Source organism: Apteryx mantelli, chromosome 20 (assembly GCF_036417845.1).
Source record: "Apteryx mantelli isolate bAptMan1 chromosome 20, bAptMan1.hap1, whole genome shotgun sequence".
Classification (NCBI taxonomy): domain Eukaryota; kingdom Metazoa; phylum Chordata; class Aves; order Apterygiformes; family Apterygidae; genus Apteryx; species Apteryx mantelli.
The window spans coordinates 6,419,572-6,437,765 of NC_089997.1; the positions used below are offsets into that span (position 1 = coordinate 6,419,572).

Below are 18,194 nucleotides of genomic sequence, written 5' to 3' on the forward strand. Positions count from 1 at the left end.
ATTGTCCCTGCAGCACCGTGGGGAGTTCCCGGGGCAGGCTGAGTGCTGTGCTCTGCTGCGCAGGCAGCAGAGTCACTGCCCCAGGCACACAGCACCCTGGGGCGCAGGGACACTGCTCTCAATTACAGCCCTGGGCAGACCTGGGTGCACTCCCTGGCTTCACACACCTGCAGCATCCCGGCAAGAATGTAGCAGGATGCCCTGTCCCTGTGATGGTGTGGCTGGGAATCCCTGCTTTAGAAGCACCTCCTCCTCCTCTGCACTCAAGAAGACAGGAGCGATCCTAAAGAACCGAGCAGTCATGGGATGCAATGGGTTTAGAAGACCCCTCCAGGAACTCTAGCAGTATTGCTCTACAGCCAGAGACTTACTGTGTCAGGGGCTGTGAAGATTTGTCCCTCCGTGAGCTCTCCTCTGTCCTCCCACTCCACACTTCCTTTGGCTTCTCTCTGTCTTGTCTCATCTCATGTCAGCAAGAGCAGGCAGTGCCTGGAGCCCTGCTGCTCTTTGCAGAGGAGATGCTCTTGCACAGAGCTGTCTCTCAGCAGTGCTGACCGGTTGCCATGAGCTCCCTCTGTCCCAGCAGACTGGCCCCACTTGGGAACAGTGGCTAGGCTGAAGGTGTGACTTCATTTCTCCTTTGCACTCCCTCCTCTTGGGAAATGTTCACCGAGGTGGACTAAAATAATCATCTATGATGTCTCTCTCTAAACAGTGAAGAGACACTGGTCCCAGCATTGCAATTTGTCTCATCAGAAGATGATTATCTATGAGAGACGGAAACGTCCCACTCTGGAAGATCCTGTTCCCACCTTTTAACAAGGCAGGACACCTAGACAGGGACAAGAAGAGAGTTCATTTACCTATGGTTCAGGTGTTAGTTCAGATGAGTCAATCTGGACATCTCATGCCAGGTTAGAACCCCCTGGGCTGGAGTGGGATTCAGATCCCTCCCCTGAATTCCACAAACACACAGGAGGTGGGATTGCCCTTGCCAAGGCTGAAGGGTGCCCAACAGACATGTCTGCATGTGAGCACCTTGTCTAAGCTCCCATTAGAATCAGTGGAGATGGAGGATGGGAGTCAGTTGGTCACACACAAACCCTTGGTGACATTTGAAGAGACAGAGGTGGTGCAAGGCATGTGCCAGGGTCTGCTTGCTCTGATGGAGCAACTAGGAGACCTGCCTCCTTCTAGAGCATGAAGTTGGGGCCGGGTGGGGAATTTTCTTGGCCATCTGAAATGACACTGGATGCCTACTACTGCTCCTAGAGCTCCACTCACTAGGAAGCTGAGACTCATGCACATCTCTGTGTTGCAAACATTTAATGTAATTCAGTGCAGACCCTTGATTTAATGACATAAAAATCAGCCATAGGCAGGGCCATGTCAGATGCCTGGGGTGTCCAGCACAACTGCATGTTTCTAGCAAATACAGCATGGGACCTACAGGAAAGCCATGTCCTTTTGGAGTGGTTGCTGGACAAACAGCTCAGGACCTCTCAAGTTTCCTACCTGAGCCCAAACAACTGCATCCCACCACTGCCTTTAGGCAAAGGAAGTCTGTGGGTCACAGGCCCTGGTCCTTATGGGGAGACCTTAATGGCCCTAACATTCACTGGAAGGGAAAACAACAGAGTGCAAGGAGACCAGTGGTTTCTGCAGGGTGTCAGGAACAACTTCTTAGCACAGCTAAGACTGGTCAATAATGGTGATGTTTTCCTGGATGTGGAAATTGCAAACAAGGAGGAACTGATCAGGGATGGGATAGTCAGTGTCAGCCTTGCCTACAGTGACCATGAATATGTGACGTCCCAGATCCTGAGGGGAATGAGGCAGAACAGCAGCAGAGTACAAACCCTGGACTTCAGAGGAGCAGACTTTGGCCTCTTCAGGGGCCTGGTGGGGAATCCCATGGGAGGCAGCTCTGAAGAGCCCAGGAAAGCCAGCAGGCCTTTAAGGACAGCATCCACCAAGCACAAGAATGGTCCATCCCAATACTCAGTAAAGCTAGCAGACATGTCAGGGGACCAGCTTGGCTAAACAGGGAACTTGCACCTGAACTCCAGCCTTTGGAGGGATCTCATGGCAGCCTTCAAATGGCTACAAGGAGGTCACCAAGAAGATGGAGCCAGGCTCTACACCACAGTGCATGATGGGAGGATGTTTATGCAGGAGATAAGGAAAAGCTTTTCTGCTAAGAAGATGGTCAAGCATCAGAACTGGCTGTCTGAATAGGCTGTGCAGTCTTCTCCCTCGGAGGTTTCCAAGACCAGACTGGATCAAGCCCAGAGCAACCTGGTCTGACCCCAAATCTGACCCTGCTGTGAGCAAGGAGATTGGGCTAGACAGCTCCTGAGGTCTCTTTCATGCTGAAGGAGTCTGTGACTCTTTTCCCTCTGGGCCTTCACTTGTCAAAGTCACGGAAAACACATGGGTTCCCCATAACAGTGGAAGGAGGTCAGCTTTCTTGTCTTCCTCCAGTCAGAATGGTTGACATGCAGGGCTTCCTGGCAGAAATCTCCAAAACAGCCCTGATCAATCCTTCGCTTCACTTTTCATTTCCACCTTTTATTTCTCTTCCCTCTTTTAAGTTTCTCTCTTTTACCATGCTGATCCCCTCCCATACAATCAGCCCACCTCTGCTTACCCTTTCCCCATTGGCACTGTTTTGTGTTATTTTTTGTTTTGTTTTGTTTTGTTTTTTTACACACAGGAACTTCAGTCCCAAAGGACTTTGAGAAACTTGGGTGATTTGGACAACAGGCACCTCATGAAGATTTACAAGAGAAGTGTCAAGTCCTGCATCTAGAAGGGAATAACCACACCCAGAAGGAGAGGTTGAGGGACCTGGGCTGCTTTGTCCTGCTGAAGTGGAGGTGAACGGCAGTAGAGTAGGAGCCTGTGAGTGCTTGAAGGGTGGTTTCAGAGATGATGGAAAGTGGGAAACAGCGTGAGAAGGGGAAACAGCCACAAACTGCAGCTTGTGGGGTTCAGATGTGACTTCAGGAAAAGGAAGTGTCACTTGAAGGGTAGAGCTGTGGTGCTACAGGTCACCCAGAGGGAGTCTGTGATCAGCTACTGGCTTTGTGTCTCAAGGAAAAGCAAGTGAGGGCAGAGAGACATCAGTAAAGGTAGGGAGATCCTGGGGTGGGAGTGCACACCCCCACATTCACACTGCCCCAGGAAGAGCCCTGAGCACAGCGTGAGGGAAAGGATCACCCTACTCAGGGCTGGGTGTCAGTGCCTGGCCATTCTGCTTGACAAAACTCATCCAGGTTTATGTGGCATCAGAGTCACCTGCATGTTCCCTTTGCCTGCTTGCAATCAGTGCCTCCAACTTTGTGCTGTAATCAGCCTCTGGGGAGGCTTTGTGAGTAACGACCCTCAGTGGGACCCATTAACACTCCAAGAAACTTTGGCATTTGCTTCTGATCTTAACTTCTTGGGAGGCTTGTTCAATCTCCTCCCAGTATCTGAGGTTCATGGACTCAGCACCAAATACACCAGAGGCACCATTAAAGTGCAGAAAGCCCTAACAACCAATCTCACTCCCCCTAATTTTCTTCAGTTCTTCAGTTCTTGTGTGGCTAATTGGAGAGGATTCAGGGGTGTACTTACAAGAAGAAGATTTCAATGAACACCTGAGAAAGAAAGGATTTCTGCTTTTTAAGCTTCCTTTATTTTTCAGCTTACAGAATAAGTGATATCCACACTCTCCAATTCATACTGACCCAGAGGGTCTCTACCATAATGAAGTCTGAACATGCAGGAAAAGCAGTATTTTCGATATGACACCTTTATGGACAACCTTCCTCCTCACCTCCCCAACCCTGCCATTTCTCTCATCAGCCACTGGGGACTTACCTCACTCCTGTTAAAACCTAACCTTTTTCCACTTGAGTCTGTAGCTGAATGTTACAGCTCCTACACACCAATTCCCACCTGCTTTCCTTAGACAACTAGCTGCAGACACAGGAGGATTTTTCTTAATTGCAAACAAGCAAAAATAAAATATGATACAGTTTAATAAAAAGTCAAATACACTCCTCAACTGTATGTTAAGTCCAAGCTGCCTCCAGTGAGGTCCACTTTCCACAAGGAATAACCTTCCTTGAAGTGTTTTTTGACAGATAGATAGGAAAGGATAGATAGAAACAGAACTGAGGAGTTGGATAAAGAGACAACATGACTCCTGAAAGACAAGGCAAGCTTCAGACTCCCTGAAGCTCAGAGCAGCAACTGGAGAGTTGAGAGGTATCAGATGGATAAAGAGCAAGAGGAGGAGGAAGACTGGAAAACTATGGAAGGTGCATATATCCAGATAGTCTGATGCAAAGGGGACTTTATAAATGATTACTTTAATTAGGACAGGTGAAAATATGTGAAAGGTTAGTGAGATTACATCCACAGCATAATAGACAGAGAAGTGGTAATGCAAAGCCAGGGGCAGGTCACTATTTCTCCTGCGATTCATACCCTTCCTGAAATTTTCCATTATTTTTTCATGGGAAAATGTTGACATGTTATTAAAAATATTCCACCACTTCAGCTGAGGAAAAGGTGCTCCAATATTTCCTTTAAATATTGAAAATGGTTCTTCACCTTTTCAGGCAGAGTTCAGATGTCTAACCACAAGCATCCAGTGGAGAGGTCCTGGTGTATCGGAGGTACCTGCCTGGGCCTGGCAGCTCTCACAGGGGACCTGCGGGAGACTAGAACCCCTTGGAGCTGCAGATGGAGGCTGGGCAGAGGGGACCAGGGCACCTACAGTGGCACCAGCCATCGGTGACCCTGTGATTGCATCCCACCCCAGTTCTAGAAATCACTTTCCTTTTCAAAAAAACAAAAAAACAAAAAGACCCCACCAGGATATTAAGAAAAAAGAGAACAAATAAAGAAGGACAATAAGAACACAAAATATTTAAAAGCTGGAAAATATAACAAAACATTTCTTCCCTTTAGATCATTTTTTAATTTCTCTCTTCTTTCATTTTTTATTGACATTTTCTAAATATCTCCGATATTATCAGGCCTGCACCATTAAAAAATATATTTCTGTGTCTCACACAGAGTCCAGTGGCCCAAAACCACTCACGGCCCAGGGCTGTCCATGCCACTCCTCACCCTCTGTACAGAGCGAGTGGCACTCACCAGAGACAGGAGTGACCACAAAACCCACATCCGAGCCCTGTGCCTGTTGGGGGCCTGTCAGGTTCTCAGGCACACAGGACCTCACAACCTCTTACCCCAGGCAGGAGTCAAGTGCTGCCCTATCAACTACACACATAGAAGTGACCTCACAGCCAGTTTCCCACCCATGCGCCTGCTCCTGGTCCATCACCTGCAGAGACAGAAGGGACCTCACTTTCACCTTTATGGTCATGGGCCTCCTACTATCCAAGCAGCTTCTGAGAAACAACTAATCTCATAAAAATGTCCCAGCCATCAGCTTCCTCGTGACCTACCAGCTGATCAGACACAACTGACCTCATAATCACCCACCAAGCCAATGGGCCTGCTGCTGGTCTTTCACCTGCCCTAAGGGAAATGACCTCAGCATGGTCTTGGCTTCCATCCAGTCAGGTATTCATGCAGCAATGACCTCACAATCATCACCTTAGCCATGGGCCTGCTGCTGGCCTATCAGAGGCTGAGATAGAGGTGACCTTACAGTCACCATCCAAGCCATGTAACTGTTTCTGGCCTATCAGCTACTCAGTTCTGAATGACTTCACAATCAACATCCTAGAGTTGTGCCGCTTGGAGGCCTATCAGGTCCTCAGGCAGAAGTGACCTCACAAACAATTACCTTAGGCATTAGCCAAGTGCTGGCTTATCAGCTGCTCAGATAGAGGTGACCTTACAATCATCTACCAAGCCCACATGGCTGCTGATGGCCTTTCCTCTTCTCTGATGGACAAGGCTTGTGTTCTTGCTTGGGAGGTCACTTCTGACTTTCCCTTGACTTTCCTTTGGTGGAGGAGGAATGGGTTAGAGATCATTTAAGCAAACTTGACACCCACAAATCCATGGGCCCTGATGGGATGCACCCACGAGTGCTGAGGGAGCTGGCGGACATTATTGCTAAGCCACTCTCCATCGTCTTTGAAAGGTCATGGAGGACAGGAGAGGTGCCTGAGGACTGGAAGAAAGCCAGTGTCACCCTAGTCTTCAAAAAGGGCAAGAAGGAGGACCCAGGGAACTACAGGCCAGTCAGCCTCACCTCCATCCCTGGAAAGGTGATAGAGCAGCTCATCCTGGAGGCCATCTCCAAGCATGTGGAGGAAAAGAAGGTGATCAGGAGTAGTCAGCATGGCTTCACCAAGGGGAAATCATGCCTAACCAATCTGATAGCCTTCTCTGATGGAATGACTGGCTGGGTAGATGAGGGGAGAGCAGTGGATGTTGTCTACTTAGACTTCAGCAAGGCTTTTGACACTGTCTCCCATAGCATCCTCATAGACAAGCTCAGGAAATGTGGGTTAGATGAGTGGACAGTGAGGTGGATTGAGAACTGCCTGAATGGCAGAGCTCAGAGAGTTGTGATCAGTGGCACAGAGTCTAGTTGGAGGCCTGTAGCTAGCGGTGTCCCCCAGGGGTGAGTACTGGGTCCAGTCTTGTTCAACTTCTTCATCAATGACCTGGATGAAGGGACAGAGTGCACCCTCAGCAAGTTTGCTGTTAATACAAAACTGGGAGGAGTGGCTGATACCCCAGAGGGCTGTGCTGCCATTCAGAGAGACCTGGAGAGGCTGGAGGGGTGGGCGGAGAGGAACCTCATGAAGTTCAACAAAGGGAAGTGCAGGGTCCTGCACCTAGGGAGGAATAACCCCATGCACCAGTACAGGTTGGGGGTTGAACTGCTGAAAAGCAGCTCTGCTGAGAAGGACCTGGGAGTGCTGGTGGACACCAAGTTAAGCATGAGGCAGCAATGTGCCCTTGTGGCCAAGAAGGCCAATGGTATGCTGGGGTGCATCAGGAAGAGTGTTGCCAGCAGGTCGAGGGAGGTGATTCTCCCCCTCTACTCAGCCCTGCTGAGGCCACATCTGCAGTACTGTGTCCAGTTCTGGGCTCCCCAGTACAAGAGGGATGTGGCACTACTGGAGCAAGTCCAGCGAAGGGCTACAAAGATGATTAGAGGACTGGAGCACCTCTCTTATGAGGAAAGACTGAGAGAGCTGGGCCTGTTTAGCTTGGAGAAGAGAAGGCTGAGAGGAGATCTTATCAATGTGTACAAGTATCTGAAGGGAGGGTGTCGAGAGGATGGGACCAGACTCTTTTCAGTGGTGCCGAGCAACAGGACGCGAGGCAACGGGCACAAACTGAAACACAGACGCTTCCATCTGAACATGAGGAAAAACTTTTTCACTGTGAGGGTGACAGAGCACTGGAACAGGTTGCCCAGAGAGGTTGTGGAGTCTCCTTCTCTGGAGATATTCAAAACGCGCCTGGATGCAATCCTGTGCAATGTGCTCTAGGTGACCCTGCTTGAGCAGGAGGGTTGGACTGGATGATCTCCAGAGGTCCCTTCCAACCTCAGCGATTCTGTGATTCTGTGATTCTGTGCTTCTGTGACTCAGCCTCTGAAAGGCTAGCAGCGGCTCATGGCTGGGGCATGTGCATGTGAGGTCACTTCTGCCTACCAGCTGATAGACCAGCAGCAGGAACGTGGCTTGGATGATGATGGTGAGGTCAGTTATATGTGCTCAGCTGAATGTGGGGGTTGAGTTAGCATCCTGGCTGGAGATCCTGGCAAGAACTTCAGAAACTGCAGGCCTCCAACAACCTAGTGACAAAAAGTGCTCAGCTGAGGTGGACACCTCAACTGTCAGGCTAGAAATGACTCCCTTAGGGAAGAGAGGAGCATGTGGGAAGGTGAGGACCAAAATACTGAGGGGGTTTGCAGAGTTATTTGCGTAAAACCACTACAACTTTGCAAGCTGATTCTCAGCTATGAACCTTCACGTATTTCGTGCTGATTTGCAGGAAAGCGCTTGAGCATCAGGCAATGATTCTTAGGGTCCAAAAGCAATGCTGTGATTTGCTTCATTTTCAGCACAAAAAATAAGCTCTGAGCCCTTGAAACATCACTCACTGTTGTATGCACATCTGGTAGTAGTGGCTGCAAGAGGCCAATTATTTTCTGAAGAAATACTCTATCTTTGGAAGTTTTCCTTGTTTGCCCATTTTGAAAGGTAATGAATGTGGCACTGCTGCTCGAAAGAGGACCTCTGAGCGCTTCATCATGGCAAGACCTTTTGCTTGTTAACTATGCCAGAGAAAAAAGTCCCACCATGTCAAAGCTGCTCTCTGAGGCCTCCTCCTGGAAGTCAGCCCTGGATGTCCGGTTTCAGGGCCTGGGGCAGTGTGTGGTGTGCAGGTTGCAGCGGAGATCCCCAAGGTAGCAAGCCCTTTGGCAGGGAGAGATTAGGATCTCCCCCCCCCCCCCCATTTCACTGCATTGGGAGGTTACTTGGATGGTTAATTAAGAGCAAAGAGTTTCTAGGATACTGCTATGTTAGAAGAAAAGAGAGTCCACACCAATTATGTTTACTGGTAGTACCCCCCCCCATAAGACTTTATTAGCAGGAGATAGAGGCAGCTACTATGCCTCTAGTCTAACAAAACTTGTGATTCGACAGATCTCGGAAGTGCGATCTTCAAGAAACTCCTCCAAGGAAGCCTTTCTGAAAGATGACCGCTTATAATCCTAATACTCTAAGCTGCATATTTGTGTGTATTTCACAAGAGATGTGGGATATCTTATAGCTTTGGTTAAACATGGGACAGGAAAGCCCAAATCAAATAAGGGATGGAAATCATGGAGAATATATATATATATATAAAAAGAAAAGACAAAGCATTCTGTAAACATTGAAATTTATTCCACTTTTCTTTGTATTTCCCAGTACCTGTGAATTACCTTTGATATTAGCTTCCATCTATTTTCTTTCTCAGATAGCCTGTATTTCAACTGCAGAAGATGGTGCTTCTGAGTCCTTGTTTTTATGCTTTCCAATTTTAGTTGTATAAAGAAGTTACCATTAAACAGAAATGGATGGTGTTTTTTGCTTCATACACTGTCATTCTAAAAGTGGTACACACTCACATTGACTCTGGTTCAGTACACCATAATAATCACAGATGTTGCTTTTCCATTTTTCATTTCTTTTCATCCAAAAGGGTGTATTCGGTATTATAAAGTGCATTTATGAATACTTGGGAAAAGACCCGTTGGTTTCCTTTCTGAAATATATTTGAAAAATTAGAAGTGGTGAATGAATATTTGGGATGGCAAAATCTGGGACCTCGATGAATTCCTCAGTTCGGAGTCAGACACTGAGCCTGAGGGGGAGGCAGCTGCCCGGCCGGTGGCAGAGCAGTGGCTCACCGCACCGAATGCAGCCAGTTTGAAGGGACCACAACTCCTGGTGATTTTAAAGCATTGGAGCTGCAGGATATGCAGCGACGCTACAGGCAGCAGCCCCGCGAAGGGTTGTCAGAGTGACTGTTAAGGCTGTGGGACGATGGGGCAGATGCAGTTCATTTTACTAGAGAGGAGCTCGGTCGGATGGAGGCTCTGCCCCAGGGTCCCAGGCTGCACAACACTCTCTGCACCCTGCACCAGCAAAACCAAAACGTTTCCCCTCCCTAATGGAGTGGGTGCTGGGTGCGGTGCATTTAACCTGGCCGACCGCCGCAGCCATCAATGGAGGGCTCACCACGTGGACTACTGTCGCAGCAGGGATAAACCAGCTGTGGCAATTAGGAATGTTGTCCAGAATTTATTCCCCCGAGTTTACAGGACCAGATCCCCATGAGCAAAACCATCCAGACTAAGATGCTGCGCGCTGCCCCTCCCCATCTTCAAGTGATGGTGCTACCTGTGATTGGTGGGGGCAGGCACAGTGCGGGGAGTCACAGTGCTGCTATCTCAGTTAGCCGAGGCGTCCTCTGTTAGCAGGGATGGGAAGTCGGGAAACAGGCAGATAAACATGGAAAAGAAAGAAAGGGTGAGTCGCGGCAGTGCGTTCCAAGACCTGCTGCCAGTGGGCATACCATGGCGGGGGGTGGACGGTAAACCCACTGCAGAGCTGCTCGAGCGGTGGCTGCAGCTTCACCCGGAGCAGCGTGCAAAGACCCGGGGGTGGGGAGTGTGGCGAGCAGCCTGGAGAGCGCAGGAGGGACCCGCAACACCCACTGCCCCACCGGCAGCGTGCATGGAGGGGGAGCTGCCAGCCCGATATTGAAAGGGAGGCAGGTCCCCCCTTCCCCCATCCAAATTAGATGATATGTAATGGGGGGGCCATCATCCTTTTGTCCCAATTAAAATTTACTGGCCTAATGGGGGACGATAGCAAGTAATAGAGCTGGTGGACCTGCGGGTTGAGTTTGTCGTTTTGCACAGGACTCCGTCCCACTGAGGAGGCTCAGTAACCATGAGTGGCCTTGGCAGGGCCGATGTGCAAGACTCTCCTATGCAAGTAAAACTGGCAATGAGCAAAGCAGCCCCCATCAGGGTTCTTGTGTTGCTGGCCTTAATCTGAGAGTGTATTTTAGGCATCAACATACTCCAAGGAAGAAATAATCGATACTGAATGGGGTCCCTTCTTTTTTGGGCGGCCATATACATTACAACAGCTGTTACTATTTTGAGAGGACACCCACTTGGTACTAAGCAAAGGGGAAAGTGTCCCAGTCCATGTTCCCTCTAGGAGACTCTCTCCCAGAGAACCGTGACCTGATGAATGTGCTGAGCAGAGCTGCGACATTGCTGTTCTCCATCCTAACTCCATACACTGATGGTAGTTGGGACACCGACAACACTGCAGCAACCCATTGAAACTGAAGTCCACATGATGATGAATCTACTCTAAGTACCACACAATGTCAGATCCAAAGAACCAGCATGGTACAACCCCTGGCAGTGACTGTCATTATGCCTGTCGGATTTAGGACTATGGGGAAAAAACATTATACTTCTTGTCTTTTCAGCTGATTATTCTTGTATGCGTATATGTTATAATTTACCATATATTTACTAGAATTTCATTGCTTGTACAACTCAGCTGTTAGTTAAGCTGATGCCTGAAAAGCATGTCCAAACCTTGTCTGCACACTGGTGGCATCAACACCACGTCTCTGTCAGTCAGGGGGTGGAGTGGACTGAGAACACCTGTGGAAGATCTGGCCAGAGTATGTCGTAGGAGCCCAAGCGTGTGAAACTACACACTGACCAAATTCCCATCAGGGCCAGGCAGGCATATTCCCTTTTGTCAACAACATTCAGCTGATTCCTGGACAGTAGCTACTCAAGCTTAGCACAGCTGAGACAAGGAAATAGTTCGAGTAGACGTAAGGGGACCTTAGGATACAACAAGCTGAGTCCTGCCTGGGGGTCTGACCCGGGCATCCAGCAGCCTCCCATCATCAACCCTTCTGCGCAGTTCCTGGGGCTCCCTGTGCAGTTTGGAGTGCAAGTCCTTCATTAAACCTATTCTGTTTAACCCCTCATGAACCTGCAGTGTCTCTACACCAGTATCCAGTCCTGCCTTTCCCACCTTGCGGTCGCACATAGCCAGTTGCTCCACTCAACAGATATAGGTGTTTGTCTAAAACAAGGGCCACCCTCCAGTCCCCTTTGTGTTGAGATAAATTCAGCTTTCTTTGCAATGCTGTGGTCAATCATGGTAATGAGAGGGGCCTGATATCTGCAGCTCTGTACCCCTTCACTGAAGCCACTGAAGCAGTGTTTTCCAGAGACTGCATGGCAGGATTTTTTCCTTCTCATGCGTTTTTTTATTGTTCTCATGGCCTTCTGCCTGCAAACCCTAACGTGCGAGGAACATGGCAAGCCTTGGCCAACCCGCAAACCAGTGCCAAGGCCTTCACAGCCCCTGGGCAGGGTTTTTCCTAACACCGTTTTAAAAGAAAAGGGCAATGGAATAATCAGCATGGTGTTCCCCACATCCCAAGATTTCTGTGCCTGGCATGCTGAAGCACGGCCTTCTGAAACGACTGCACATTCAGCTGTTGCAGTGTGAAGTGAGTTCTCAGCACCCCAAAATCAAGACCTACAGCCTCTCAAAGAACAAGTGAACCTCTCCTGAGGAGATTGTGTTGGCCACCAGAATTATTCACTCCAGCTTCTCTGGCATCCTGCAAGAGTATAGCTTTGAAACCTCGGCATATACAGATGCCAAAAGGGTGATCATCAGCAGAGGGTCTGAGTGCCACGGTCAGGAGAGAATATATCAACCACCAGGATGAAGGGTCATTGGGAGAAGGGTCATTGTCTTCAGTCACGTATACACCCCTGCAGATGGAGACAACTGCCAAAGGTTTTACAGGAGACCAAAACAACAAGCACTGAGATGAGCCACAAATGCCCCTCTGCTGAGGTACCACATGGCTTTGCACAAGACACAGGTGCTGAACTTTCATCTCCGTTTCCCCCACCACCCTCCAGCACGTCTTCCTCTGCAGAAGTTATCTTCATCCACATGAAGGCTGTGAGCGCTGCCCTGAGAGAGCTCCCTCAAGCGTGTGCACCAGGTCCCCGTGACAAGGCGTGTTTGGGTGCAGACAGCGATGCTGTTACCGAGAATGCCGCGCACTTGGGCTGGGCAAAGCTTTTGGCACAGGTTCAGTCACAGCCAGCAGTGCAGCAATGTATAAAGAGTAGGTGCATGGTTCTTTCTGAGGCCATAAGCAGAGTCGTGGTTTGAAGGAGCTCACCAGAGACTGGCTACACACCTGTGTATGTGCAGAATTATTGCCTCAGCACCGGACAACATGGCAGAGGAAATGCTGTGAGACCTCACCAAGTCCTCTAGACTCTCAAGCCTTCACAACAAGATAGCAGGAACCTCTTTCCTCCTCACTTAAACACTTGCAGTCAAACTCGTAGCTACATTTTAGTCCCTAATTGACAGTCTCCCTTCCCTCAAAATTTTCACGTCTTCTTGGCTATAGCAGCACAGTCCTTTCTGCATGTCAGAGATCTTCCCCTCATTCACTTTCTGTCATGCCAGCAATTGCTTTCTTCTCCTCGGGCAGCGTGCAGTCTAATCCATGATACACAGGTTATGGAGGAGTGCCTACATAACTTCTGATTTTCAGCAGTGCTTAAAAAATGGAGAAAATAGCCTTTGCAACCCTCAAATCCCAGGGCTTAGGGAAGGCTTCTTGGTTTCATGGGTGAAAGGTTTAAGGAGCCTATGAAGCATATACTCAGGCTGAGGACTTCTATGCATATGACACCGTCAGTGACTAGTGTGACACTATTCCATTTTTTTTCCAGAAGTTGACTAACAGCAAAGGGGCCATCACAGCCTTTGGCATTATCTGCTGTGAGGGGGTGGCCCGGAAATTTTGTGTTCAGAAGCAGCCAAGAGTTCCTGCCATCCTTAACATGAGAGTAAAGTTTGTTGTGTAAAAGGAGAAAACAGATCTTGAGATATCTGAGATTGTTATTTGGCTTAAATATCCCTCAGCTTTTTTTCACCTTTGGACATGATGAGGATGTGTTTAGTAATGTGTAGCAGTTCCTCAGACAATGGAGTTTTGCTCAGCACGACTGTCCTGTTTATGCACCACCAACAAAACAGTGGCCATTGCCCCTGCTATTTAGCTTGACTAAATAGTGCTATTTTCTGTGGATGGTTTAGAAATGGAGGGTAGAGCATATGGCACTGCCTGTACAACCCCAGCCACTTTTACGATAAAGGTTGGCAGATGGAAAGTCTGATCAGAAAACAAAACAAACAAAACAAAACTGCCTTTGACTCTAGGGGATCACTGACCCAAACACTTATAAGATCTCTGTATTTGTATTGCTTAAATCAATAGTGGGGAACTAGAAAGACGTGTGCCAAAGCTGGTCCTTCACGCTGCAACCCCAAAGCCTAAGCCTCCGTGCCCTTTGGGAACCACAAAGTGACAGAGAAGCAGGACCTCGACATCAAGACCAAGTGGCTGCAGCACCTCCAGGGCCTGCACTGTTAAAGGATGCTGGATCCAGTGGATTTTTGAATACAGGGATTCCTCCTTCCTGGTCTGCTGGAAGGGAGACTACTGCAGTTCTCTGTTCCCTGGTCCTGCCAGCAGCGAGGCTGGGCATGTACTTCCAAGAGGCATACACACACTCTGTACGGTCATGGTCGACCACCAAAAAATCAACTCCAGCAGGGGCACAGTACCTTTACAGGCACCACGGAGACATGAGCAGCACTCGTAAACATGAACAATACAAATGACCTGGTCCTGTTCTTGCTCACCAGCTAATCAGACTCAGGGCTTGCAGGAGACCTCACACGCACCCTTGCACAGGTGTCTCTGGTAGCTGGCTGCCTTGACATCTGCAAACCTTCCACACATGCACTCACACAGAACAGCGAGCACGCTCACCCAGAAAAGAGCTAGGAAAAGGATTTAATACAATGATAGGCTACACCGCAGAGAGCAGGTACACAGCCTGGCCAGACAAGTGTCCTTGCCAGCAGCTTGCTTACACATGACTGGCCCCTTGGATTCCCTCTGCCTCCATTTTCCCATGCTGCTTCTTCCATGATGCAGCTTGATCCCTCCCTTTCTCCAGCTTTACCCCCTTTGAAATAAACAGCCCATCTCTAAGTACTTTTCTTTCATTGGTGCCAGTTTTACTGCCTATATACTCAAGTTTAATATTTCTGATCCTGCTAGCTAGGTAACCCCTGGCTCATATGGTGCTTCTGATATCGTTACCTCGGTACTGCTGGTGCTGCAAGAGTCTACTCCCCGGAGGATCCCCAATATGCCAGTTATGTGTGACACTTGTCCTTTTCTCATATAACTCTCCCTTAACCACCGCTGAAATGCAGCCATCACTCACCGTGCTGTCTGGAACTTGGCAGGGTCTCATTCTGTTCCCTGCAGTGTCCAATGATTTCTCATAGCCACTAGTTTCTCACGCCCTGTTCAGTTATCTCAGTCCCGAGGCAGAGCCTAGGCGTCTGCCTGCATCCCCTAACCCTGTGTTGCCGGTGGAGCTGTGGGCCTGGATGGGAAGACCCAGGGCCACCACATCCTTCACTGTGGTGCACAAGGACCCACCCAGAGCAAGATGCCAAGAGTGCCCAGGTGCTCTGCTGGGCTGAGCTTTGGTCACCCAACATGCCATAGCTTCCCTGGGGTCCCATGTGAGGAGACGGGCTGCAGAGATGAACTGGACTCAGTTTTCCTAAAAAGAGTTCACCCTTGTAGAATTCCCTTTGGAAATGGGACGCTCGCACAGAAAACTTAAAAGAACTGTTAACAGTAATTCTGCTCCTCAGAAGCCCTAACAAAATGAAATGCTGATTAGAAACAACTGCAAAGGAGTAAAGCAATGGCAGTGCTTTCCCTTCCCCTGTGCTTTGTTTTTCCCTGTGGACTGCAAAATAAAAGGAGAAAAGGGATCTCTGTGTGCTGATTATTTCTCTAAAATATGTTTCCCTTTATCAATACTACATGCTTCTGCCCATCCCTTTGCCACGTAAAGATATGGATAGAAACAGAAGTGTAAAATAAGGGGGGAATATATAATTTCATTGATGGACAAGAAGAAAAAAGTGTGATAGAAGCATACATAGTTTATTTGAAATAATTCTCAATCATGAAATACTCCTTCAACAAAGAAAAAGAAGGTAGAAAATGCCTAATTATCCAAGAAGAAATACATTCTTTTTTTTTTCCTTCAGGAGAATGCATCCTGGAGTCACCAGTGGAGATAAAGCAGGGCTTTTAATAGTGGACAAACTGACAATATGTTACGAAAATATGCATTTTTAAGAAATCTCCCTCCAAAGTGAATAAGAAAACTATCATCTGCATGCTATCATTGACAAATCAGTGCGGCTGTCTTCATCACACTAATGAAACTGAGAAGTGTATTATGGATTTGAATCCAATGAATTTGAACCCATTGTAGTGTCTGAGCTTAATATTCATGCTGAGCATCTTCTGTTATTCAGGGAGAGAAGGTGTTTTGCACTTTCCTCAACACCCCTTGGACATTGTCCCCAGAGTTTTCAACTAAATTCCCTGAGACGACTTATGAAAACTTCCTTGTGTCAGCGTGCACTGGCAGTCTATGTCCTAGTCCTGTGTGAGTTCAATGTTTTATTAATATTTTTTAGATTTTGTTTATAATAACCCTCTGTAACCAAGACTCACAATTCACATTCCTTTCTTTCAACACTACAATCTAACGAGAAAATAAATCTCTGAGGCACCTGTATTTAATAGCTATATATATATGTGTGTGTGATACAATACATGATACATAATTAGAATTGCTGTCATGAAAAGCATCATGACTGGGGGAAAAGCCAAACCTTTGCACGGCCAAGGGCTTCCTTCAGGGCCAGCTTCACAGTCTCGTTTCTGAAACTGTAGATGAAGGGGTTTAAGAAGGGGTACAGGACAGTGTTCAGCAAAGCTACAACTGTGTTGGTCTCCAAGGAAACCTCTTCTGTGGGCTGTGCATAGAGAACAATGCAGCTTCCATATGCGATGGCTAAGGCAGTGAGATGGGAAGAACATGTAGCAAAAGCTTTCTTCCTCCCAGATGCTGATGGCATGTGCAGAATACAGTGGAAGATGCACATGTAGGACACCAGGATTAAACATAAGGAACCCAGCACTACAAAAGATAACAAAACGGAGTCTGCTTTCCAAAGCAGGCTGGTGTCAGAGCAGGAGAGTTTGAATAAGGGGGAGTTGTCACAAAAAAAATGCTGGATCTTGTTGGGGCCACAGAAGGTCAGCTTTGAGAGCAGGACCAGGTGGTAACTTGAGAGTGTGAAGCCTATGACCCACGCAGCACCAACCAGGTAGGAGCAGAGCTGCTGCTTCATGATGGCAGCATAATGCAAAGGTTGGCAGATGGCAACATAGCGGTCAAAGGACATGACAACAAGGAGAGCAAACTCTGTAAAACCCAGGGCAACATAGAAATACGACTGGGTAAAGCAGCTGCTTAATGAGATTGTTCTCCTACCAGAGCTCAGAATCACCAACAGTTTGATGGTTGTGGAGGATGTGAACCAGATTTCCAGGAATGCCAGATTGCTGATGAAGAAGTACATGGGGGTTTGCAGGCGGTGAGCCACACACACAAGGAAAATGATCGTTGTGTTCCCCGTCACTGTTGTCAGGTATATGAGTAGAAGGATCAGGGAGAGAAGCAGCTGTAGCCTTTGATCAAGCCCTGAGAAACCCTCCAGGATGAACTCAGCAACCACAGTTTCATTTCCTGCTCCCATGCCCAATTTCAGTACATCCTGCTGAGACAGGAGCATGAAGAAGCAAGTGTGAGAATTTCACAGTCTCGACGGGAGGGTAGATCCTTTCTTCTTTGCTCCCTCGCTTGCTTCCTATGTAACACAGACAGAAATATTCCTCTCAGCCATTCATCACACCCTGATTTCTCTGCTTCACATTTCACTGAGAGTCCTCAGAGATTTTACTGTCTTCTTTCTACCTTTTCCAGCCACTCACAAAGCATTCTTTCTCACAAGCACAGTATTGTAAAGAGGTTGCAAACTATTTCATACCATGCCTGGGAAATTCCCTGTTCACTTCGACCTATTGCAAACAGCCATCACATCTGTGTTTCAAAAGCCAACCTAATCTCCCAGCAAAAGTACTTACTAGTACCTGCAGATGCCAGTCCAGCCATGTAGATAAGTATGTTGAAAGTTATTCCTTCTACTTTTCAGTCCTTGCCTTTTTTGACTTGGAACTTCTGTGAGGCTGTTGCTTTCAAAACAAGCCAGTACTGAGCATCTCTTCTGTAATCCCCTGCTTTCTTCCACAGCTTCTTCCTCTGTTTCTCCAGAAGCACTGAGGAAACATTGTTATTAAATGTCCTGACCTAAATGCCTTGCTTTCCCTTTAGGGGAAGGGGGAAATCTTCTCATCTTAAAGAACTTAAAGGCTGTCCTTTCGATTATTTGAAATAGGAGGGGTCTGGAACAACAACAACAACAAAAATACTAAGCAGGGTTATATTTTAGAAGTTGGGCACTTTGGTTTGAGCAAGTTAGCTTCCTCCCATCTTGTCAGTGCAGAGAGAGAAGAGTGTCTGGAAGAGACTGGTAACACTTCTTTCACCTGTCGATTACAGTCTGGGAGGACCCAGCCTCTAGAGCTCTCTCTTTGTTGACTAT

At 47.9% G+C, this 18,194-nt stretch overlaps 1 protein-coding gene across 1 annotated transcript; it reads right to left on the reverse strand.

Annotated features, from left to right (window-relative positions):
• Positions 1-16,445: 16,445 nt before the first annotated feature.
• LOC136993767 (olfactory receptor 226-like) lies at positions 16,446-16,934 on the reverse strand (the record flags this gene model as incomplete). Its single annotated transcript, XM_067308713.1, has 1 exon — positions 16,446-16,934. A coding segment is annotated over exon 1 (489 nt), but the record flags the coding sequence as incomplete, so codon positions are not given.
• Positions 16,935-18,194: the final 1,260 nt, after the last annotated feature.